Source organism: Centruroides vittatus, unplaced genomic scaffold (genome assembly GCF_030686945.1).
Source record: "Centruroides vittatus isolate TY-2023 unplaced genomic scaffold, ASM3068694v2 scaffold_944, whole genome shotgun sequence".
NCBI classification, from domain to species: domain Eukaryota; kingdom Metazoa; phylum Arthropoda; class Arachnida; order Scorpiones; family Buthidae; genus Centruroides; species Centruroides vittatus.
Window position 1 is genome coordinate 1,442,087 of NW_027122722.1, and position 28,000 is coordinate 1,470,086.

Consider the following 28,000-nt stretch of genomic DNA (forward strand, 5'->3'; position numbering starts at 1 on the left):
TCATTTCATTGTTAACTGAAAGCCAAAGATGATTTGGCATTGCAAGACACTTTATAAAATAATTAAAATAAAATTTTGACTATGAGCATTTTAATTTCATTGATAAGTTTTTCAGAAATTGCAAAATCTCCCTCTCCCTCTAATTTTAAATATTTTTAGTTGGAAGAAATATGAAAGGAATGATATAAGGCTGTACTCACAGGGTAAACCCCTGCCATTTGGTAACATTTTTCTGTTTGAGTTGCAATGTTAATAAAAAGTATATTTACTTTGTAGCTGTTCATTTTCTTCTTAGTCTATTGTACTGTGTTATGTATCTATGTTGTAAATGTTAATAAAGTACATTATGAAAAAATAGTGTATATTTCTAAAACCCTACTCTTTTAAGAATCCTGTATACAGCCCTGGATTGACTGTATTACTTAGTTGATAATGATTAATTAGAAATTTATAAAAACTTTATTAAAATAATTAAAAAATAATCTAAATTAAATTTACAATCTGAGTTGAATGTAATTAATGTAAATATAATGCTATTGCATAACTATAGAATATATATTTGACTGGTTGTTGTTTTTGTGTGTTATAGAATATATAGTATCAAAATATAGTTTACATAAAAATCATACGAAGCATTTGGTATAAAAAAAAATTACATTGCACTTTGTGACTTTTACAAACAACATTTCAGTAAACAGAAACATTCGCATATACTCTTTTATTTGAAAATATCACAAAATAAAAAATATATATAAACTGTAGAATGTTTTAAAATTCAAAATTGCAAATTTCTCAACATTGCAAAACATCTGATATACTCGGTTTTATAGTTTTACATGTAGCATTTTATATAAGAATATCTATCACACCTTAAACTCGGAAAATAATCCAAGTAAATGGCAATATCTTAGTTCTTTTTACATCTGACAAAGACATTTATATTCAATAGGAATTACAATTTATTCAGCTTTCTTTTATATTGATATATTAATACTTTTGTTTGAGAGAATATGATGCTTTATTAAAAGTTTTTCATTATATACATATTATTTATATAGTGCTGATACAGAAGAAAAGTTAGTTGTTTCTATAGTTTATAAAAGAAATAACTGTTTATCTAATTGAAATTCATTTTAAAAAACATGCTGCTCAATTTAAAAAAAAATAGATAGAATAATTCTTTTAATTATATGCATAACAATAATAATTGAGTCTTTAATTCTAAATTTTTTTACTCTAAGTTACAACTACACATGTGCAAAATTAGAACAAGGAAGATTGAGATTTTAAAATATTCCTGACTACAGAATAATAATATCTTCTCATCTATTTTTTCTCTTTGAAATATATCCTGTATATTTTTGAAAAAATTAAAGTACTTTAAATAATGTTTGAAGCTTATAACTTATCTAGATTTTGTCTATCTAGGTGTAAAAATTTGCACTTTGTAATTAACATAAAATAATTAAATGCTAAATGTAAAAAGAAATATCTATTCTAATATATCTTAAATTTTTTTTTCTTAGGGTTATCAATAAGTGTTGATAATTTATGATAAATAGATGACTGTGAGTGTATTTGTTGCTTTACACACAATCTTTCAAGCAGCAAAATGTTTTGGCATTCTCTAATTATATTCTTTTTCTTGTGTTCTTAATTATTGAATTTGCAACTTTTGATAGAACTCGTCTTAATCTGACGACAATCTTTTAATAAGACCAAAAATGTTCAATATTAAATACTATTTTTGCTGTTTAAAAGGTTGTAAGTGTATTTATTGATAATTTATGTTATTTGAATTGCAATATTTACTTTATTGATTGAGTAGTCCTTTTTAAAATGAATAAAATTATTTTACAATAGCATAAAAGTAAGTTTCTGAACAAATAGTTAAACTTTATATAATGATTTTTTAATAAAACTAATTTTGAGTGTGTGCCAATATTGTTGACAGTCATTATATTAACTGTAACATTGCATAAACTAATAAATTTTATGAATTAATGATTTCGTTATTAGGAAGTGTTTTATATAAATATGATGTATTCTTATAATTTAGAGTGCTTCAGATTTTACACATTAGTGTTAAAGAAATACTTTAAATGAATTGAAGCAAATGTTTTTATTAAAATAATTTTGGAATAAAATATTATTACTTTTAGATGACAATTTGTTTATTGTATTTTTCTGATATCAATAAATTCTTCTTTTTTATAAATATTAAAAATTTAAATTTATGGAAATTTAAATAGTTATGATGATAATTATAATTAAAAATTGATTGAAGACATATAAAGGTAATCTTTGCTATTTTAATTTTAAAATTGTTTTAGTATTTTAAATGCACAATTTTTTAAAAATGATTCAACTGAACATATATTGAATAATATCAAATTTTGATGTGGAGAAATTATTGATCTTTATGTTGACATTTAAATTTATAGTTTTGGTGAATTTTAAATTCAAATTTTATAATTAATTTAATATACAGATGAGGAACTTAAACAGAGACAACTGAAAATCATCTAGAGAATTAAATCTCACCAGTATTTTTGTGTCTAGTCATGTTTTCGACTTTGGTCAAAAGTTTGGAAACTTTCCAAAATTTGACTTTTGAAGTATAAAGATTCTTTGATTAAAAATTCAATTATAATAATCTCACATTAATCATAGTAGTGTATCACCTTAAAGTAGGAAGTAAAAACCTTAAGTAGGAAAACAAACATCTCTTGTTTAATATAGTCATAATAATTGTTATTTTATAATATGTAATTAAACAGTATGATCATTTAACTAAGAAGTATTTCTAGATCATAACTGTTGCATATCACAACGTATAGAAGAAAATAAATAAAACTATAGTTACTGATTTTGTAATTTATATTATATGGCTATAGATCGGATGGTGAACCTTTTTGAGCTTGCATGCCATCTAGTAAGCATACTTAGCTTTAAAGATGTTTATGCATGCCAAAGTTTTAGACTTTGAATAACAAAATATTTTAAAGCATATTCGTTTAATTCTTTTATTTTAATTAGAATAAATATAAAAATGCTGATTGAAAAAAAGGATGATGAGGTGATAAATCAAAATCGTATGATACGTTACATGCCAGATGATTTCTCCTTTTGGACATGACATAGATTTACCCCCTGCGATAGATGATTATTTAATTAAATAAGTGATAACATTTAGTGCATAAAATCATTTCTGAAATTAACTTTTAAATCACAAATAATAATCCAATTATTAATCATTGTACACAACAAATCAAATCAGATTTTTTTGATGCATAAAATAAAATATAAATACCTATTTTTGTAATTTTGTTTAGTATTTGTAAGTTTTGTTTGTATCTTTTTTATTTAGAAACAAAGGAATTTTTAATCATTGATCATTGATTTAAAATTTCTAGAAATTCCTGGAATCTTAGTTTTAATTTCAAAATCATGAATGATTAAACAATTACCTTAGTTACAGTATCATGTTTGAGGTGATTTTTGGGCAATTTCATGTGACATGGCATGATATTACTTGTTTACAAGTGATATAAATTATATCAGATATGAAATGATGTAATAATTTTTGATTAAATGATATCAAGTGCATTGTTTTAAGTACACTGTCTGAAGTAGGTTTTTTGAAGTCAGAAATTTTTAATTAACAATAAAATATTTCTTGATATATTTTCGAAAGTTTCTGGACTGATGTCAGGTAAAATCACATTGTGATTGACATTAGTTGACGTCAAAGGTTCAAAAATGAAAAACATACAAAATGTTTTAATAGATGAGAACAAGTGATATCACTCGATGTCAAGTGCAACGTTGTATGAAGGGTTGTCATGTCGTATCATTTGAAATAACATACTATTAACATGATTTCAAATGATATTTTTACTAGGGTAGTTAATACATTAGGTTTTTCCTAAAATTTGCATTAGAAGTAATGGAATATCTTTATTAATGCTTTATTATTATTGTTATAGTAAATAAATTTTCAATTTATGATGATAAATTCTAATATATCACATATGTATTAATGATATCAAAATTGTTTTGCAGTTTTTATCTATTTTACTTAATAATAATTTTGGAGACATATGCTACAAATAAAGTAGTATTAAATATTCAGCGATTAATTCCAGAAAACTTCCTCAGTCAGATTTTTTTTATATTTCATTAATTTCATGAGCTTTGTCTAATAAAATAAAAAAAGCTTCTAATAAGAAATTAATCTTAAAAATAAAAGTGAATTATGATGATATTAAAATACAAAACACTTAGAAACATTTGCAAATGCTTTTTGTAAATAATAATTTTTCAAATTTTATTGATAGATTAAAATGAAAATACTTCTAGTGTCACATGACAAAAAATTTAAGTATGTTTTCAAGAATTGTTTCTAGTTTTATTGTGATGGAACACAGATTTATTTAATTAGAGAGAACTAATTTTTGTTGTGAGAGAGAAGATTGAATCGTGTGTGTGTGTCAATGCTCAAATGATTGATTTTTCATTTTAATATTTCTGAAAATATTGAAAATCCGTATAAATGTTCATTTATATTTTTATCAATTTTAAACTAAGTTGTTAGCCCCAAAAAATAATTAAAATCAAGAGTTAACTTTTAGTCTAAATGATTTAAGTATTTTCATAAAACTATAATTGATAAAGCTTTAAAAATCAACAGTTAACGTTAATCTAAAGGTTTGTTTGAATATATTGAAAAGTAATGCTAAAGCTTGTTACTCTTCAATATCCTCATAGTCACCAAATAATATCAAAGAATTTCAAGAATTTCTAACATATAGATGTGAGAGTTACAAGATAGTATTGATTCAAAAATTATTCAAAATTCAAACCGTCTTCATAAATAGATCATCGACTCACTTCACCTTTACATCTTTGAATGATCAAGTATTAAAATAGTTAAAAAAATAATCATCATTAAACTTCTTTTACACAATTGAACTTCTAATTCAATGTAAATTGAATTGCAAATTCTAATCAACTCTGTTGATTCATTTCGTATCATCTACATAGACAATTGTAAAAGATAATATTCATTTCACTTTTTCTATGAAATTTTGAACAATAGCAGATGTTAAAGAAAAAGTTCAGTCATTAATCTTAATTTTCATTTGTGAATATTACCTATTAACTGTATAATAACACCAAAATGAAAATTGGAGAGAGAAGTTTTGATCTAGATTTTTATAAGATAAGGATTTTAAATACTTAGTTGAATTTAATATGTAAACAGTTGAACATTTTATCCTACAAAGCTATTTCTAACCTAATTAAGTTTTTCAAATAGCTGTTTAACCACTTAATGTACCACAATATTGGACAAAAGATAGTTTAACATCTTAGAGTACGTTTAAGTCTCTCAAATAGATTAGAATACAGCTGGTATTTATTTAAATTCTTACATCTTTTTTGTTACCAATGAACTGTCTGGATGCATATTCTTGTCATTCATGTATATAAAAATCTATTTAAAATTGTTATAGAAGAATAAAATTTAATTAGAAGCTTATATGAAGCATTAAATCATTTGACAGAAATAAGCTTATTATATATGAACTAGCGGATGGGCCCGGCGTTGCTCGGGCAAAAGTAACAATACTGAAGATTAAGATTATTCTTTCACAGAATGCAAGAATTTTCACAGAATGCAAGAATTTGGTCCCCCTGTTTCCAGACCAATTAGAGAATTTTTAGATGGATCTAAAAATATGTTTGATTTTCTGCAAAAATGAAATAAACTGCATCTGCATCTTGCATGTCTCTTTCTCTTAACTATTCCATTGTTGACACTTCCATTGTTATGTAGCATTTCCATTGTTACTTAACACTTCCATTGTTAATTGAAGTGTTAAGACTTAATGCTGTCCCTCCCCCCTTGGAGGGGAATTTTGAAAAATCCCTTCTTAGTGTGCGTTCTCATGACGTACCCTAACTGTGTACCAAATTTCAACGTTCAACTCCTAACCGTTTAGGCTCTGCGTTGATTATTATTATTATTATCAACTCATCTCGATTATATATATATATATATATTTAAAAATCAGATGTACTTTATTTGAAACTACAAGTTGAAATTCCAATTACTACAGAAAGAATGACGAAAGTCCTTTCTTTCCATTTACAGATTTTTATAAACTACTATTTCATTTCATAAGCAATTTTTAATAAATTTAATCTAATTAAGTGTATCAAAAATTGTGTAATTAAAACAGATGTATATCTATGTGTAAAATTAGAAGATTAATATTATCTAAATAATGTAATTACTGTATATTTCCGCGGATAAGACGATAGTCGAATCATAAAAAAAGGCTCCCAAAATCCGGGGTCGTCTTATAGGACAGATACAAAAAAATTAGATTGAAATTTATATAAATTAAAACCATTGTAAAAAACAGACAAACTGTAATTATTTACTAGTAGAGAGCAGGGCATGTCCACAAAATAGAATAGCCCATATGACGTTTTTGTGAATAGTCAAGGTCATTACCCGAATGCCGAATCAGTGCAAACGTTTGCAACAATAGCAAGGCAGAAAATAAAATTTGTTCATTTGAAAAATTACAAATAGGACATAATTCCGTATATGCTATACAGTACTATTATCCAGATGATGATCGCCGATCTAAACTAAATTCATAGGCCATTGATAGTTTGGGAATCATCTTATAGGACAGATATATGCTAAAACTATAAAAGTTTGACGAAAATTTATACCTCGTCATATCTGCAGAAATATACGGTACTTATTTACAGCGTCATAAAAGTTATAAGTAAATTAAATATGTAATATGTAATTAAAATTCTAAATATTAATTTTCTTTATGTTGAATATGTTTATTGTACTTGTTCACTAACAAAGTATAACAAGCAAATATATAATTCGTACCAATGAAGAGGAACTTGTAATTAAATAGAAATTATATGAAATTTGTTGTCTTACGTATAAATTATGTTATATACATGTAGAATAATATCAGAAAGTCTGAGAATGAAGTTAATGGTTTAGGAAATTCTGTTTAAAATTCGAATGATAAAAAGAAAATGTAATAAGGGATGAAAACTGATTTAGTCAAATTGATTTGGAATGATATGTTTGAAAATTTGTTAATGGTCAAGACAAGGGTTGTTGCAATTCATTTCATATTAAGGAAAACAATAACCAAGATTCAGTGCCTGTATCAGATGTGTGCAGGACCTTTAAAGGGTGGAGTTTAAAAACAAAAAAAAAATTTTTTTTGGGATGATTATAAAGTATCTGTACAATTTTGTGAACATGGTACAAAATCATTTGTTTGCAGGTTATGTGAAACATGCTGGACCGAGAAAAGAAAATCACTGTGATTTGTGCATGTTTTGAATGGATTAACATATGTATAATCATGAAATCTTTTTTAAGCTTTTTTTTTAAATACTGTTTTTAAGTGATGTATTATAGATTTTTCATTTTTTCCATAATTTTCTAATAGAATTCAATTTTATATTCTAGAAAAATTTAGTTAGTTAATTGAAAAACAAGACAAACAATACTAAATTAAATTTATTAAACGTTGAATAATATTTGTAAGTTTTTAAAAAAATAACAGTATACTTCAAATTCCTTTGAAATAGATTTTTGAAAGTTGTAAAGATGTATGACAAGTTATATTTAAAAATAAAAAATAGACATAGATGTATGACATATAAACAGTAAATAATATATATTATTTCTATGATTTTATGAAAACCTGATTCACGATAATTGAATTCTTTTGATATAAAAATTGACTGATCAATTAATACTGTAAAATTAATCAATGTTTATTAATTGAATTACTTTAGGTGCTATATATATGATTTGTACAATTGTATATAATTTTATTTTTTAATGAACTCTAATTAATAAATTTTAAATTAGAATTACCATGTCATAGTAATTAAATTCAAGAGGCTGGTTATATGTCTAAGTTAATAGTCTAGAAGCAAAGATCAGACTGAGATCCTGGTAGAGTAACTGGCAATGCGTCCACTCATAAACAGGAGTTGTGTTTGAGTCCTGCTCCAGGCCATTTTCTTTTCTTCCAGAAATTTCTAAATTAAATTAATAAATTATAATTATTAAAATTAATATGAGATGGTGGCTTATTCACCTACTTCTAATACTTCTAACCAAATTAATTAATTGATTGATTATTAACATAGCCCAAAATTAGTCTAATAATTTCAGCAACATCATTCGGCTTAATCAGTCAAAATCAGATTGAGTTGTTTATATATAAATTGAAGAGGATTTAAAAATATAGAGTAAACCGGAAAACATTTCTGTACTTTTATTGTTATAATAAATAAAAAGTTGCAGATATTTAAAATTGAATAAAGAAATTAATGCGTGACACACTTTTTGTATTTAGTTTTATTCCAAGATTTAATCTTCAGTTTTAAATCTTTTGGGTTTATAATTTTAGATTAGTCTACACTTTTCTCTCAGGCCAAAATAAATTCAAAAGAAAAAGTAATAGTAATTATTTATTTTACAAAACACAATTATGAAGTTTAGTGAAGACTATTGCTTATATCATATATGATTTACATGATGATCATCGATTAGGCTTTAAGAATTTTTTGGTGAAGTGCAGTAAACTTGTGCAAACAAAAATCACACAGTACCAAATTTTTTTTCCATTTTGGCAGGTTTCTGTTTTGGACAGGTTGTAGTATATTTTTGTTGTTTTTATTTTTAAGTCACATCAGATAAACTTTACAGTTACATTCATTTTTATAGTAAAATCATTTTTAAATAGTAAAAAGTTTTATTACTAGGCTTAATTTAAAGTGATTCCAACTAAAGATGGAAATATTTGTGCCAGGCTTTTGAATACTTCTCAGATGCACTCCTTATAGTTTGAATATTGAAAACAAATGCCTTGATCTCCAATTAGAATTGGCAGATCAAGGCATTTGTTCTACCAGTTTTTAATAAATTTAAATTCTAACTGTATTACAATGATACAGAGACCAAGTTCTGTGATTTGCTTCTCTAGGAATTTTTAATTCTCTAATTAATCATTTATTTTAGTATCTGTAATTATCAACATGTTAATCAAATTGTTTTTAAATATTCCGTACAAGTCGGTTACTAACTACTCAGTGCTTCCAATTTGCCTTGTACAATGTTATCCTACTCTTGTTGTTTTCATGAATTACATTTGTTGCTTGTACTTGGAAACTCATTTGATTTTTAAAAGTATTTGATTCTGCTCCTGTTAATTTCACCAAACACTAGTATTAACAATGATCTTGTCTGCATGTTCCTTTTATTTTTCATAGCATGAAACTGCAATAAGTTATAAACAGTATTTTTGTGCAGATATTTTATTAGAATAAATACAACTTACAAAAATCTGAATTAGTTCTATCTTGACATGTTCTTGGATAATGTAACTAGTAATGTATTTGCCTGAAAAATGAGATTATGGGTCTGAACCTTTTTTTAAATGCATAACTTCCATATATTATAATGATCAAGTTATCATGAGTTACAAATCAGTCTTCTTTAGTATCAAATTAATTTGTTTTAATTATTGTTTAATAACTTAAACTAGTGCTTTCCAACCCCTGGGATATGGGAAACCCTTCCAGGGGTATGCAAGAAACAATTTATGGTGGTTGTCCTATGTAATCTTAAATCTGCAATTTTTTCAATTTAAAGTCAATGAAACTGGAACAACCATTGAAAATTGTTTGACAACATTCTTTAACTATTTTCAATTTATGGATGTTAAAATAGTAAATTTCGTGGATCTTTAAATAAGTATGTGGACTGGAAAAAGTTGGCAACTGCTGACTTAGACTAATTAGAATAATTATTATTAATTAGATTAAATATTGTGACAGCTGTTTAAAATCTTTGTTTATACATCTATTTATTATGAAATTATAAAACTTACTTTTAAAGGGGGAAAATTCAAAAACAAGAAATGATATATAGTAAAATAAAAATTACATCATGTAAATTTATTTATATAATCCGACAAAAAATAGATTTTGATGATTTGATACTAATACCACGAAGTTTGTTAGGGATTATGATTACAGATATTTCCAAAATACATACAGGGAAAATAATTCATAAACATGAGGGAGCCTTCTGGAAATCTCAGAAAGGTAGTGATCTTAACTCAATGTGTCATTTGTATTCATAAAAAAGAATTTATTAGTTTAAATACTTAAATAGCAATTTGCTTTCAAAAAATTGTTAGTTAATATTTAACATTTTCGAATTAAATATATTCAATATTAACATTTATTAAAAAATGTTAATTTTAGTAAATGTTTGGGTATAAAATTAATTTATTATTATTATTATTATTAGGATTTTTGGCTATATTCCAGCTGTCTTCTGTAATTTTATGGCATCATAATATTTTTATAAAATCTCTGAAAGATGTACTGTACTGTACTTATAGTACATACATATAATTCTACTCATGAATATGATTTCCTATTTTATCTTTTTTCTCCCTTCCCACTGTATAAATTGATCAAAGTATATTTTTAAGTAATAAAGAAATAATAAGAATGCTACTTACAAATAACCAAGCAAATTAGAATATTTAATATTTTTTAATAAATATATTAAAAAATATAAAGGTTTTTTTGACATATATTTAATATATATTAGAGTAATATAATTGTTTAAAATCTCTGTTGGCTTTTCTTGGTTGTCATCAATGTTTAAGGCCAATTGTTTTTGTTGATTTTCTTGGATAAGATTAAATTCTTTCTGCTGATACACAGATTTTTCTATTATATTTAGTTATATAACAAAATGAGTATCAATTTGTACATTTTGCTTAACATTTTACATAAACAAAACACATTAAATGACAGATGAAATTCGTTTTTGATACTTTTTGTTATACCCTTGCTTGTTGTGTTTCAATGTTGATCCTTATTGCATCATTCAAGAAAGCATGTTATTCAAAATCAGATTTTGTTTGAAAAGAACTATAGCAAATTTTCTAAAATCTTACAATTCAGTACTTGTTTTTATCACATTTACATTAAAGTATACTATTAAAAGAATGTTACCAGTGTGTAATTAACATCAAAACAAAAAAATTAAATTTCACAAATGTTTTCAAACCTTCCAAGGTTCTTCTTCAGGAGGTGACGAATTTCCGTTAGACAAAAATTTGTCACCGCCTGTAGAGAACCTTGGAAGGTTTGAAAACGTTTTTGGAATTTAATTTTTTGTTTTGATGTTAATTACACACCGATAACAGGCTGTTTCGAGGTACGTAATTGATTATATTCTGGTGTTGGATGAAGTGAAGTTATATTAAAAGACATCAAAATTTACTTCATAATTAGCCAAAAATGATTTTTATATAAACTTACCATTAAGTACTTTTGTTAATTTTGTTACATTAGAACATTTACTTAAATTCCTTATTTGAAATCATAATGCAATTAGTCTTTATTGTTTCATAAGCACTGTTGCATCAGACAGAGCATGGTGCAACATTGGAATGTGACATGCTGGGATATAATGGAATAGTATCTTATTTTTTTTAAAATAAAGTGTTGTAGAAACATTAAGTTTTCCTCTCTCTCTACTATCTCTATCAGACTGTTACAAATTTGTAATTTTGCTACTGAAACACTTTAGTTTTAAAAGAATCATATCTCCTTGTCACAAACTGGAATTTAAATTCTCAGATTTCCCAGTTTATCTAGTCAACCTGTTTCTCTACTCAATCTGATGTTCAAATGATCATATATCCAAGTATTCTCACTCAACCGGGCATATTCACTGAGACCCATTTTGCCAGATATTTCACAACTGAGCATTTCTGATATTCAAAAGAATTTAAAATAGCTGTAATTCTGGAATAATTAAAATTATTAGTGAATATGTTTATTTTGACATTTCAATGGGATAGACAGCTGAATTTAGATGAGAGAAAAAAATTTGGTCTTTTAGATAACTTTTGTTTATTAATAACAATCTGTTTGATCACTTGAGTCAAAGAATGTGAAATTCAAAGTACATTGAAAAGTTAATTCTTTAAAAGGGTTGAAGGATATTAATGTACACTATTTAACAAATGATTATTGTTTATATATATATATATATATATATATATATATACATACACCATACAATCTTGGTAATTCAAATATATGGGACTGGAACAGTGTCAAATTAAGGCAATCATTAGATTATTGGAAGTAAGATGGATTCAATGGTTTAATTATTCAGATAAAACATTTCCATTGTATTAGTACATTGTATTAATCAAAAGAACATAGTGTAGCAAGAATATATGAAAGGAGAGCAATCCTGTGTTACTGTATTTGAGTTGTTAAATTAACCATTAATAAAAATAGCTTTCAATTTTTTGTCATTTGAGCACACAAACTTGGCAAAACATTACCAGCAATGGCAGTCTGTTCCCACTAAATTAGTGAAAAATTGAAATGACTATGGGAGATTGTGGGAGTACAGTATTTTTGGTGGGAATTTTGGAAACTGATCTTATATCACAATACTGTAACTTTAATATTGTGCCTAAATTCAGACTCAGTATCATATACATAGTGGGAAGATGTTCAGATCTAGTGTAATTTGGAATCTGAACTAGTGGGGAGCTTGTCTACAACTTGCCAATAGTGCCAAGTTGTAGACAAGCTCCCCACTAGTTCCTCAATACCCAAGAGGTGACTGGTTTCGGAGTACTGGATGTATTTAACTAGCAAGTAGCCAGATTACCAAGATTGTACTGTATAAAATATAAATACCAATATACCAATCTGGTTTTTACTTGTTTACATCTCTTTCTAACATTGGAAATATTTCAAAAAAAAAAAAATATATATATATATATATATATATTTTCAAATACATTATTATTCCAGTGAAATGCAAAATTAATGCAAATGGATGTTATACTGTAGAAAATAGGTCAGTTAAGATGAATTTGTTTAAATTTTAAATAAATTTAGTACCAACAAAAGATTTTATATAAAATTTATCTCAAGGCTGTTTACACGGATTTTGGGGGTTTAACTTCTCCCATTTAAGAAAAATTAAACAGTATATTACATATAACTTATTTATTTTGTACCAGTTCAGTTCCTCCTTAATCTACTATGTTGTTTCTCTATATATCTGTGCTGTAAAAATTTATTAATAAACTATATTATGAAAAATGTTTATTTTTTTTAATTTCATTCTTTTAAAACTCCTGTCTAAGAGCCTGGTTCATCGTCACTTATTGATGCCTTTCTTTTAATCATTTTGTTATACTCAAATTTGTTTTAATTACTACTATTAAAATATTGAAATGTGGAATCTCATATTTTGCTCATTTCTTTTCTGATAAAAATAATTCAGAATTGTTTTTCAATATCACATACTCTTCAACTAACATTAAAAAATAACATTATTTCAGTAACTGGAAATTGGATCAGCCATTGAAAGGTTAAAAAAAAAACTTTATTTTGTTATGAAGCTGTTATTTCATTCCTAAAAGAATAAAAATCATAAGAATTAAGTAAATCATGAAAAACTTTGATTTCTTTTCTTTCTTGTTGATTTTAAGCTTATCATAAATAGAAATCTTACAATTATAAATAAAATTCATCATATACTAACATAAATAACTATGGTATTTTTACTTGACTAAAGCCATTTATCAAATTATAAATTGCTTTGCTTTGTAGAATGAATTTTTTAAAAATCTTATTATAAATTTCATTGGACTTTTTATTGTAGAATAAACATTAAAATGAATGTTTATTAAAATTCTAATAACACAGAAAACTTTGTTAATGAAACCTTTTGAGCAGATACTAACTATACTGTAAGTACTAATGTCAGAAGATATATGAATATTCTTTCAGAAACAACAAATCTAATTCATTTAAAGAATTTTTGAAAGTGTACATCAGTTTTAAAAATTCTCTATATTTTAAATTTAAGTTTCTAAGATTGAAAACATTATTAATAGATAGATTCAGAAGCACAGTAAGACAGGAATGTAAGCAATTGACAGTACTGTAATTAATTCAAACAACCAATGATCATTAGTCATTTTTCTCCATTTACAACTTTAAATACAATACCAATGAACTATAATTTATTTAATGCTGTAATAAGACAAAACAATACCGATTAAAATAAAAATATAAATGTAAGTTTAATTATCATTTAAGTCATTTTAACTACTACAGCAGTTGTTATGCATTAATTACGTCTATTTCCCATTTAAGAAATTTTCAAAATATTTAAATGAACTTTAAAAAAATCTCTCATTTATTTCTGAATTGTTTTATGCGATTAAGAATCATAAAATTACAGGAAAGCCCAGAAGAAAAATTTATCAATTTAACTATAAATATCAATATATTAATTTATCAAAATTTTCTTTATAAAATCTGTTATTTTTATATAATATTTTTTTAGCCCGATTAATTACGGCAGTTGTGGGTGTCTATTTAATATTTTTTTGTAGACAATGGTAAAAATATTAATAAGATTGTAGGAATTTTGGAATAGTTGATTTATAATTTGATCATCATTACAAATTCATTAATGAAAGACCAACCACTGCCGAATTATCGGGCTAGCAAATGGCTATAGTAATATTAATAATTTAAGATAATTTGGTACTAGAGTTAGGCGTTAGGCGCCATCTCTTCGGCAGTGGTTGGTCTTTATGTATAACGGGTTAGTTGTTGTTTATCATTAATGAAAGGTTTTATTTGAAATAATTATAAATCTATTTAATTCTCGGCTAAATCCTGTTTAATTAAACATCTTATTATTTTAAATTATACATTATAGTTTAATACTCGTGCTGATAATATAGTAAAAAATTTGAAAAATATTAGCTTTCTAACTAATTAAAGATGTTTTTTTTAATGCTATATATTTGATATCACTCATGAAAAAACATCAAGTTGAATGACCTAGGACAGAAATTTATTGTTATATTTTCTTATGTTATTTCAGTGATTCTTGTAAATTACAGAGTACTCAGTTGTTATTATGGTGTTAGTAATGTATCATACTTGGTTAATACTGATGCCCAGTGTTACACTATGCAATACCATCAGATGCCAATTACTTCATATCTAATTATTAAGTTAGTCCAATATTTTGGCAGATCATATGGCTTTAGACCCAGGTTAAGGCATAGCTACAGAAAAGACTGTTATTTTGTTTGTGACGTGTTTAGAATGGCAGCTTTCTGTAATGTGATGTATGTGCTGTTGTGAAGCCTTAATATTTTTAGTTTTGTATGTGCATGTGGTATGACACTTGTGCGAGAAATGACTACAGGTACAGACACCTGTCCATTCTTCACAGTTGCTTCATTTTTTTGGGCAAGTTCTGAATATTTACTGGTTTTATCCAGTTTTTTGTATATTCTGGGTGTTTGGAATCAAATTAAATTAAATCATGTCTGAAAATTTTAAGATTTTTCTGAGATAAATTTAGAAGATATCTGCTCAACACTTTAAAATTTCTTTAACATCTGTACTAATAAGATTTTAGTTCTTATAATTTCTAGGTAGATATTAAGATTATAAAATAATATTCTTTAACGTGCAGTATTGAAAATAATGAATTGTATTTTCCTCGACTAGAAGTCACGTTCATAATTCATGTAATTAGCCATTAAAAAAAAATTAAAACTTTACTTTTTCTATTTTGGGTATGATTTATACAATTTATTTTTTCATGGTTCTCTTATCAGTGACATTATGAAAATTAAATGAACTTTGATATTGCATATTATGTTTTATATTAAAAATTTGTAACTTAAGAAAATTCATCTGGAAGAATATACTCGGTGTTTATTAGTTTTCCATCTTTTTAAAATGTACAGAAAAATTAGTAACGCTAAATTATTTTTACTTATGAATATATTTTAACACCTGAATTTGGATTACTAAAGATTTTTGTCACAACTAACAATAGTAGTAAACTATAATAGAGAGAACATCATCTTGATAAAATAACTGTCTCTCAACTATTTAGTCTTTTGCATATCAGTCTCACTGCATTTTTTGGATTTTTTAGTGTCATACATGTTTGAAAAAAACACCTTTTCAGCTTTATAAGTTGCATCTTTTAAGAGAATCCTTTACAATTCAGAGTATTGGATAATTGTAATCATTTACTTTTTGTTAAATGTTTAATAATAATAATAATAACAGGAGTTAGCATGATATTTTTGTTTGTTTGTTTCAAAGAACCACAAATATACTAAAAAGCTATTTTTATTGAAAGTTATAATGGAGAATGCAATCATGTTTCTGGAAGGATTATTTGGTGTTTTCAATTGAGATTTGAGAGCAACTTTTCAAGTTGAAAAAGAGAAATTGGTAGAAAAGAAACTAGATTAAAATCTAAAGAATATTTTTGCAAAAATAAATTCATACAATGGATGGAAAATTAATCATCAATGTTTTCTTCAAACTTCATAAAATTTCTACTTTCAGTTTTGAGGCAAATAAAATGTATTTTTATTTGAATATTATTAACAAAGTATTTATGCTAAGAATTCAATCATTAATCCTTAGATAAATTTATCCATGGAAAAAATAAAGTATTAATACAATTTAGTACTTTTTAATTTAATTTATTGAGTTTTGCATACATTTTCACCAAAGCAATTTAAAATTTAAAAATAATTTTTTTTCTTTCAAAACAATGTATAGTGATTAATTACTAAATAAGTATAAAAAGTAATATTTTAAAACTTAATTATGTATATATACTCATGCCTGTAAATTTTATTTGAATCTCTTATACAAGAGAAGTTTAACAGCATTGTAAAATATTTAGTATGAGGTTGTGTGTATGTTAATTTCTTTTTGATTATGTAATCGATTGTATTAAATTTATGTACATATTATTTTAAATTAATAAATTTAAAATTTATATTAATTGGATTTAACACTGAAAATTCTTCTTCTTGACTCATTCAACATTGCATTATCAAAAGTTAGCTTTTTCAAAACTTTTTCTTCACATCAAATTCTTATTTCATGCAAGAAAAACTTGTATTATCAAAACTTCATAACATTCAAGAATGATTTTTTTTTCCTATTTTGTGTGTGTTTTCAAGTATATTTCACTACATGTTATTTTTTTCCACAATAAAAAGATTTTGTTGAATAATCCAAATATGATGATAGAAATGATTTTAAACAATAGTTCCAGTTGGACATTTAAAAATGAAATACTTAACCCCTTTCTAATTTCTAGCAAAATTGTTTTATTTTAACTAATATTTTTTGCCCTAGTTAATGGGCCATCTCCAGGCTACAGTTCTAAATTAGAAGATTTAACACTTTTTAATTTCTAAATTAAAAGGTGTTAATTCAAATTATGATCACGTACAAATTTCTAGATAACAATTTTAAGCTATTTTAATGATATCAATTGGAAAGAAAGCATTGAGTTTTTAATTATGCTAAAGTTAACTTTATGTTGTTTTAAATTTGTAGTCATTAACGTAAATGCATTGATGTTCCAGACCACCACCTCCTCTGACGTCGTCCCATTCGGATGATTCTCATTCTTCCTCAAGAGGATTTCAGCCATATCGGAGCATTGATGATACTCATCATCCTCTTCATTCTCATGTTTCACCATATGATCATACAATTGCTGCTTATCCATACTCTTCGGCATTCCTACCACCACGTCATCTGTCTCATCCAACATACAGGTAAGTACTTTGACAATTTAACTTTCTCCTTTATAAAATCTACATGAATAATTAGTAATACAAAAGTATTTTAATCTAAAAAGATTAATAGTTTATTCATACAAATTTTTATATCAGATTTGTTCAACAATATTTACTATTTGTTTTGTAGTCATTCCTTCTTGTTAATTTACTGATGAAATTTGGAGAATCAGTTACATTTAAATTGTTTTACTGATAATGACTCTTAATGACCAGAATATATGAGATTACAATAAAAATTCTATTTAAAAAAATAATTTCCATTATTCAATAGAATTTTATCTTGCAAGTATTAGTTTCATAAAACCAATATGATGATCAGTGGGATGATTTTCATGCCAAATACTGTATAATAAATTTCCATATTTTTTCATATTCGCCTGATGACGATGACTACAGGTTTGTCAAAAGTGCTTGCGATAAGAAAATGTACATATAATGCCAATCTCGGTGTTTTCTCCATTTTATTAACCAATATAATAAATTAAATCATAAATTGTATTTATGAAATTAATCATAAATAGAAAAAATGAGTTTTTCATTTAATGTGTAAATAACACTGAAAGAAGTTCAATGTTATGTACTGTACATTAAATGAAAAACTTAAAACTTTAAACAAGGCTGAACGTCTTTCAGTCTCTTTAAAGGTTTTATTATTTATGATTGATCCTAACTGATCCATGCTTATAATAAATTTATGACTTAACATATGAGGTTTTCTCATTAATTAAAGTAACAGAATTTATCATGTTTCAATGATCAAACAGTTGAAGATAAGTAAAATTAAAGTACAGTGGTGCCTTATACTTCAGATTTAATTCATTCCAGGTAGTTCAAACTGAATCATTCAAAATCCAAATCAATTTTTCACAACAAATAATGGAAAGTGAATATCATTTTGATAAACTTAAAACAGCAAATGCACACAATTAAACAACAGAATAATAAATAAAACATGTAAACTGTGTAATAAAATGAAAATTGCATTTACTGGTCACACACTGTCGATTTTGGCATCTTAGACAAGGCCAGATCTGTTACATGTGTACTGCTTTCATGCTTTGCAATGAATTTCTTTTTTATCTCAATCATTGATATTACAGCCTTTCTCCTAGGTTTTGTTGCTTCCTCAGACTTCTGGAATGCTGTAGTTAATAGGCAAAGGTTATATTGGGTTGAATAGTTTTTGTGTATTTTAACAACTGTCATTACTTAACATAAATGTGTGATTTAATTGTAACAGTTGTGAAATTTGACACATTATTGCCAATTTGAGATTGTATTCTTTGCTTAGGAGCTTGTTTTAAACTCTGTACTTCACATTTTGTTTGAATAAAATCAAGTTGAAATGTCTTCAGATAAAAAGCATATCAGGCATATTATGCTTTGAGTTTTGGAAAAAAAACAATGCAACACAAACAGTAAAGCAAAATTTGTGATGTGTTTGTTGGAGCTGCTCTACACTTCAAACATGTCAAATATGGTTTAAATATTCTATTCAGAAAATTTTCAACTAAAGGATACAAAAAAGCTGTTGACAAAGAAAAATTGCAGGAAGAGATTGTTAAAGATTGATGAATAAAACACACAAATAAAACCAAAAAAAAAAAAAAAAACACCGAAAAAATACAAGAATAATGTAAGAGCGAGAGAGAACTTGAATGCGCAATAGCTTGCATTTATGCTTCAAGCAATTTTTCACTTCCTGTGCAGTTCAAACTTTGAAGGACCATTTGAACTCCTAAGCAAATTATTTTTTGAATTTAGCATTTAAACTATGAGGTACCACAATACAAAAGTTAGTAAAAATTAAAAAATATATTTTCATTTCTGAATGTATGTTTGGTGCTGAATAATTTCATTATTTATTAAGTAATCAGGGAATAATTACAGCAGTTTTTCTAAATATTGTATTATTATACAAAAAGTTACATCAGCTTTTCTGGATCTTTAAAAATAAAGAAATTAAAACTTTAAAAATTAAACTTTTGTTATAAATTCTTCTTTATGTAAAGTTATACAGTACAACCTTGGTAATCCAATATATATATATATAAGACCAGAACAGTATCAGATTAATGAGATTGAACCATTGAATTTAACTTACTCCCAATAATCTGACAATCATTAGGAAAGAAAGCATTTGTTTAATTATAATGATATTAGTACATTGTATTAATCAAAAACATTTATAGATTATACCATAACTGGCAATTTCAGAACTCTAAAATACAATTATTTAAAAGACAATTGGAAATTATTTTAGTCATTTTGTCATCCAAGCATGCTGCTGTCACTGGTAATTGGATTGCTAAGTTAGTGGATTTTCACCAAATTTAGTTGGTGATACAGTAATTTTGATGGGAAATTTTAGCTTAAGGTGTCAAGCCTAGTAATCTTTAATATCATGCTTAAATTCAAGATTGATATCACACCACATTTAATGGGATATTCAAATTTCATGTGAACTAGAGTTTGATCTTAGTAGGAATTGACAGCAATAATATTAATATGCAAGAGTTGACTAGTGTCAGATTATGGATCTGAGATTGTATTGTACTTTGTTACTATATGGTTATGCCATTTTTTATTCTTGAATATGATGATTTTATCTCTTAGAAAATGTAGAAATGTTAAAACGAAACAATGTAAAAGTTTTGTTACATTAATTTTTCCAAATAAAATAAATCTTAGCATCGAAAAATTGAAACTAAACTTTTGATGACTTTATTTCAAAGAATTAAATATAATTCATAAGGAAAAAAATATTGATTATAAGTCTAAATTAGTCAAATTCTGGATTTTGCTATAACTCATTATATTGTAACTATCCTAATTAGAATCTTCTTGATATTGCTGAAAGATGTATTAAATGAGTGTAACCTAATACCTCAGTAACACTATACATTAACCATCTCTCATTCAACTGGAAAACTTTTATTTTATTATGAAACATCTGAATTTTTGTTCTAATTTACTTATGCTTGTTTAGTTACGTTTGCTTTGGAGATGTTGTTTAGTTAAGGGTGATTGAATTTTCTAGTTAGGAGGGTGAATTAAACTAATTGTACTGTTTAGTCTGTTGTTGAGGATGTCAGTCACATGATAGTTACTTCCAGAAGGAAGAATAAAAGTAGCCACTTTGAAAGAAATCAAAAATAAAAGACAAAGATATTTTATTTACTGATAAAAATAATGTTTACAAAAATTTTAGAACGAGTTTCTACCAGCAGGAAACGTGTAAAATGTATCATTTAAATGTTCTTGTGTACCTATAAGTAGTAGATGTGACATTATACTGGTAGGTATAAATGTACAGTTGCAAAGTGGCAAAAATGGGGAGAGGATTACTACTACTGCTGGGAATGTAAACTGTAGATTGCTTTTGTGTATATGCATATATTATTGCTAATTGTTATTTTGTATTTTTTTTTTTTAGGATTATTTTACTCCTGCATTTTTTAAAATTATTAATAATAAATTTATTGAATTTACAAATAGCCATTATTGTTGGGACTTGTTAGTGTTATAATAACATTTGTTTATTAAATAATCCATTGATCATTTTACATTGTTATTAATTACTTGTGGGTACATAGCAATTCTGATAATTTTCTTTCCACGAGGCTTATTTTTGTGTAAAGATAAAACTTTACAACACCACCTTTGCTTTTTAAAACACTGCATTTCCAGAAATTACACAAAAGACTACTTTTTGGAATTTCAAAATGTTGAATGCTAAATCTGAAGCAGGTTTATGAAATAAGTATAAAAACATTTTCAGTTTAAATCTTAAATAAATTCTTCATTGGAAAAAGTATGAAAGGTATTGATTTGATATTATTTGCTCCAGCTTTGCTGATTTAATAGTGTTTAAAAACATTAAATTGACATCAAATCAACTTGACTGAAAACATTAGTGTGATATTGAAACTATTGATGAAAGTCTAAGATGATGATTTTTTTATTTTATTACACTATTCATTAACAGCAGTTAATGTTTCTTGCTGTTAGACTAACAATGTCATCTGAATACTTCATCACATTATTATTAGTTAATGATGGTTACAACAATGATTCCTGGGATATGTTTAACTTCCATTCATTTTATATGCATGCTTTCTGCAATGATCATTACAAATATGATGTCATCAAATAATGAATTGCTATTGGATAATTGTATTGTGATGATGTAAACTGTATTTTTAAAACATGGTGAGCTTAACTGAATTTCAGTGGAGTTCCTAGCCACCATGAAGCTGAGAGAAATTATATTCTGTACTGGAAGTATTAACTGCCATAAATTAAATGTCATATATATTATGTTGATATACCTATTTATATACCAAAGTTAATCAACATATAATAATATAAATCAACTTTTAAGTATATTAAATTGTTTTAGAAATACCTAAATGAAACAACAATAACAACCTGGAGTGTGATTCAAATCTGCAAGTACATTAGAAGCCCAGATAGAACAACAGACATGAATGTGAAGATGGGATCAATAACCCAAGGCACAGAGCACAGAAAAATAGAGTATTGAGTAATGAAAAATATCACTTAAATATAATATTCATAACTGATTTCATTGCAATTCAAAGTAAACTTTTATCCACTTTTATTAACACACTATCCATAGATGAAGCTTCAATCCTAATAAAATCTATACATTTCCGTAAATGTCTGTCTCTAATCTGAATAAAAAATAATTTCAGTAGACTATCACACAGCCTACCAAAATTATGTTTTATTCGGATTAAAGAGACAGACATTTACGAAAATATATAAAACAGCTACTATATTGGATATTTACAATAAAATGTATACATTAACAAGTAACATAAATTACCCTTCTAAAGTATTCTAACAGCTTAAGGAATTGGTCTTGGAAAATATCCTTACACTCTTTCATATTTGTTCACTATTTGTACTAATTAATGACTAAAGAATACCAGATGCAACATAAATATATGAGCATTGTTTACACATTAAATAATACGCATTACATATTATTTAATTTTTTTTTTTCAAAATTGTGTACAGGAAATGTACCGTACTTGTGTACTTTGAATTAATAATTCACAAAATGTAATATATTACAGTAAAACCTTAATAAGAGGGAAATCTGCCTAAGTGGAACAGGGTGAATTTTTTTTTTTCCTATATTAAACCCTACTATAAGCAGGAAATCTATCCAAAGTGGAACATGAAGAGATACAAAGAACATAACCTGGATAAAGTGAAAAATTAAGATTCCACTTGTAGACAAGTAAAATCTCCAGGTATAATGGTAATTGCAGAGCATGATTTCAAACCTTCTCAGAGAAATGAAGATCATCTGATAAGATAACATATATTAACAAAGATTTTATGTCCATTAGTCTTTGTTGGAATTAACTAGAAGTAGAATCAAACGAATTTCCAAGAACAAAGATCTTAAAAACGAACAACAAATATAATTTGTTGAAAGTAATGCGAATAAGATAACATCTTATTTTGTGCTGCCAATTTGTTTTATACAGGGTATTCAGTAACTAATTAGTACTAAGTACTTGAAAACAAGTTGATTAACATTTAGTTTTTGGTATTTGAACTGTCTTGTTTGCAGTCATATAAGCTCATAAATATCATATTCAAGAAGTATTCAAATACCTAGAAAAAGTTTTTGGGAACAGTAAGAACTTTTCTCAATCAAATGGTTCTCAATTCTTACATCTGAATACTCCCATCTTTAGTTGGAAACACTTTGGATTAAGTCTAATAATAAGATATTTTTACATATGTAAAAGCTGGTTTACTTGGATATGTCAATCTGTCAGGAATGTCTCCCAGCAAGGCTTTTATGGGAAACTGGCCACTATATAGGTGTTAGACACATAATGGAAAACCTGGAAAATTCCACTTAGCCAGTCTATTAGATGCAAACCCACAACCGGCTATCAGTATTCAGTCATTTTATCTCTCGGCCCACTAGTAGGCTAGATGCATGTAAAAATGATCTTTCATTTTTTCTTAACCCTTTATCATTCCTTTTCCAAGGCTATACCTATTGGTGGAGGCCCTCTAATCCTTTAGTAAATTTAAATGTTATATATGAGCCACTCACTTGCCAAATCGATTAACTCCACAAAACAAAAAGTATAAAAATTGATGATAAAAGGAATTTAAAAAAATAATTTATAAACTTTATATTTAAATAAACATTGCCGAATGTATTTTTATATACTGTTACATTAAAGCATAGTTTTAATATAATGATATATAAAATTAGTTACGCAAAAAATTTGAAAATAATAACGATTAACTCCATTTGTAAATCCTTAATTTAATCGATTTGGCCTGTGAACGGCTCATATAACAGTCGGGAAAAGTAAAAATTCACTTGTTAATTTTTTTTTATACATTATTCAAAATTTAACATTATAATACAGAATTTACTTCCAACTGCTTTGAATGATTGGCTGCAATTTTCAAATTGCAAATCTGTACTATCTGTACATTCTTACTATCGTCTGTCTGTCTTTAATCTTGAGAACAAAGTTAGATAGATGAAAATTGAGATGAAATTTGGAAAGCTTAGGGGCTAGAGTCCCTGATTAATTATATATGAACTTAGTCTATACCTGAAGTCATGTGATACCAATTCAAAATTTTGTCCAGTATCAAGTTAATTAATGACTAGCATGACTTGATTGTTACAAGGAGAAGTATGATGTACAGGGACAAGACACCACTAAAATTCAGACCAAACATAGAAAGTTTAGGAGCCAAAGACTCTGATTAATTATATACAAACTTTTGGTCTGGACTGAAAAAAATCTTGTGACTTCAAATTAACAGATGATTAAAACTTGCAGCCCAACATTGTGATGATGTCACAATAAATAATTGCTTGTTGAAATATGCTTTGTTCTTTATTAAGATCAGACTGAAAAAGACAGTTGTCAAAACGATAGATTCAGATTTGTTATTGAATCTAGACTTAGGACTGGTCAAAAACACGAGGCTCTGACTTTTTTATCATTAAAAATAATTTAAAATTTGGCATATTTCAATTAAAGGAAGTGAGTCGAAATTGCCAATTACTCTCTTATCATGCAATGTTCTTTTATTTGTTTAAAAAAAATCAGCAGAAATTATTAATTATTATAGGCAATTTTGAGATCACACTTGCTTTAACGTAGAATAAACTAGACATTAATTGTAAAATTGTTTTAAGTTTTAACTTTATTTTATACTAATATGATAAAAATAGTAAATTTTTAGTATGCAGTAACAATATAGATAATATTACATGCTTAGATTACACTTCAGATAGCTTCCATTAATAGTGTAAGATTAAAGTAAAAATTATTAATTTTGGATGTTATACTCATATGTTAAAATTAGTCAAAAATAACAATTTGTTAATTATAAGTGATTGTGCTCAATGAACCTGCAAAAATTCAGTCTTTGTTTTTAATTCATTCAACAACTAATAATTTATTTATTTCTTTGGTGATTCAATTGTTTACTTACACTTAAGGAAAAACTAATATGTTAAAAAAAAATAATTCTTTTGAACCAATTGAATACAGAAAATCTATAAATGTAAGAATAATGTTTTCCTTTTAGATATTTTCTCCAAATACTGCCAAAAACACAGTTGGCCAAGATCCAACTTCACTACAGAAATAACCTAAATCTTTGTTGACAAAAGAAAGATTCAGATGTAAAAAAACAACCAAAATAAAATTTATGCATCTTGAATTTTTTATGTAATTCAACTTTAATGATTTTAACATCCAGAACATATATAATTCCAAATTTTTTTCAGATTAATTGTAATGGTTCCAGTAATGAGTTTTGAATTATTTACTTGTTAAAAATTCTTTAGGGTCTAATATTAGAAATGTAAACATGAATTTCACAATTGTTGTTTATTTTAAATGGAATCTATGTAGTTGACAATAAAGAGTCAATTTGGTATAATAAATTATCGCTTAGTCTTTTATTCATACTAGGATTTTTAGTAGCATATTTCATTGATAATGATACAATTATATATTTTTATTCTTCTGAAAATATGAATGAAATTTTGCATTAAAGAAAAGGCATATGTGATTACAAGTTGCTTTCATTATTAAATTAATATAAATTCTTAAAATACATTTAGCAAAAGTGACTCCTTAAAATATTTTGTTTAGCATTTAAGTGCCTTTTTCTATTTAATTTTTAATTTCTTTAATGTCTTATACTCTGTTGATGACCGAGCCTTGTAATGTTTATAACTGTCAATAGAAATGAATAACTGTAATAACACTAAGGCTTATACAGTAGTATTTTGTTTGATGCAGTACTGATTTACACAAATTTGTGTTTTAGTGGATGGTAAATAGTTAGACTAAGTAACTCTTAGTGATACTGAATTGTGTTCTCTTAAGTCAACAAACCATGCTTCTTCAGCTTCTGACATTCCAAACATAGAGTACTAATGAATAAGTAGCATTTAGTAGTGAAAATTTTTCTTAAGTAAAGTACTTTCTGAATAATTTTATTACAATCACGTAAACATTATTCTATTTAAATACATTAACAGAAATATAAAATGTCTAGGCAATTAATTATCTGGAACTATTTAAGGTGGAGGATAAAATTTATATGGAATTTCTTTTCATGTCATACCTGCTGACATCTGACTCCATGTAAAACAAGACTACTATATTTGCAAATGAGAACTGGTAATAGTCATGTTAAACCAAAATTTTGGTCACAATTAAATTTAAATCTAATTAACTATTAGAATGTATGAAGCCTGTAATGTTGCCAAAATTTGAATAAGAGTAGTTTTGTTATCTTATTCCCAAAAGTTTTCAAAATAATTTTTAAGATTTATGAAGTGAAATAACATTTAGATACTTGTTTATGTGAGAAAATTAATAAACATTATAGACATAAAGAAGTGGAGTCTATGTAATGGAAAGTATCATTCTCTTTAAGGAACTTAATAATAAAAGATAAGATTGTCTTAACATAGCCTATTGTCATGTGGTTATTAATCTCCTAACATAAATCTAAAATCTATAAACAGATTTTAAAATTTTTCTGTTGCAATGATGAAATGGCTATTAGTGGGAGATTTGTCGATTTTGATTTCGGTAGTAATTTATAATTTAGAAAATGCCTTCTATTACTTGAGATAACCACCTTTTTCTTTTTTAATTAACAGAAAAATTTTATTTCATTCATCTATTATCTGATATTTCTATTCTTTTCTATTGTTTAGAATTTATAAATATTTAAATTAGATATTGTTTGTGGCTAGTTGAATCAAAATATAGTAAAGCTTTGAGTACACCATTATTGATATATATCAAAGTGCCAACAAATATTTATAAGCATATCTTTTCCATAAATTTTAAATGCTAAATATACTGAAGAATTCTGAGATTCAATTGCTAAATATGTTATTTGCATTGCAAGTGGCATTCCTATTGTCAAATCATGTAACTTACAAACTCAAACATGTCTGCAAACTTCATTTCTGTATATAATTCTTATTGTTCAATGTACAGTTTAATTACACATTTCAGTGCCCATTTCAGAAACAAATAAATAGTGATAGTAAATTGAAATTATGAACCTGTAGTAAAATGTATTCAATCAACAAACCATATAACTGAAAAATTGACATGCTGTTTTGTTTAATTAATTATAATTATAAAGGATCAAAAATATACAAAGCAGTGTAAACATATTTCAACAAGTTATGCAAGCACAGAACAAAACAAGCAGTTTGCTCAGTAGCTTGAATCTCATGTATACTTTCCATGGTTAATTATTTTGAAATTGAAGGAGGTAAATTGATTCACATTCTAATGTGTTCAATGTACCATCATCATTGTCTTCAATTGGTAATTCTGTGTGGAAGGAAAGTTTCATTTTCTTAAGGCTGATTCTGATAAATTCTGTTGACTTATAGGACACTGATGAAACAATGTCATTTCTGCTTGCTAGTTAAACAAGGAAAGATACTTTGTGTTTAGCTCTTAATCTCCTTGCTGAGTATTGGGAGATCCCCAACCTTTGCATCTCCAGTCAGTACTCTGGAGACCAATTCTATTCAATTGCTATGGCACATTGAGGAAGGCAAGTTAATTTGCAATCTACATTAATTTGATAAGAAAAATTACTGAACAAAAATTAAGTACTTGAATGGAAATTATATCTCG

The 28,000-nt window shown here is 26.0% G+C and overlaps 1 protein-coding gene across 1 annotated transcript in view; it reads left to right on the forward strand.

Moving 5' to 3' along the window:
- LOC136990533 (genetic suppressor element 1-like) overlaps window positions 1-28,000 on the forward strand; it is a 128,413-nt gene that overhangs the window by 80,151 nt on the left and 20,262 nt on the right. Inside the window, exon 6 of the mRNA XM_067288936.1 lies at window positions 17,568-17,762. Within this exon, the coding sequence (XP_067145037.1) occupies window positions 17,568-17,762 (195 nt within the window). The remainder of the gene's footprint in view (window positions 1-17,567; window positions 17,763-28,000) is intronic.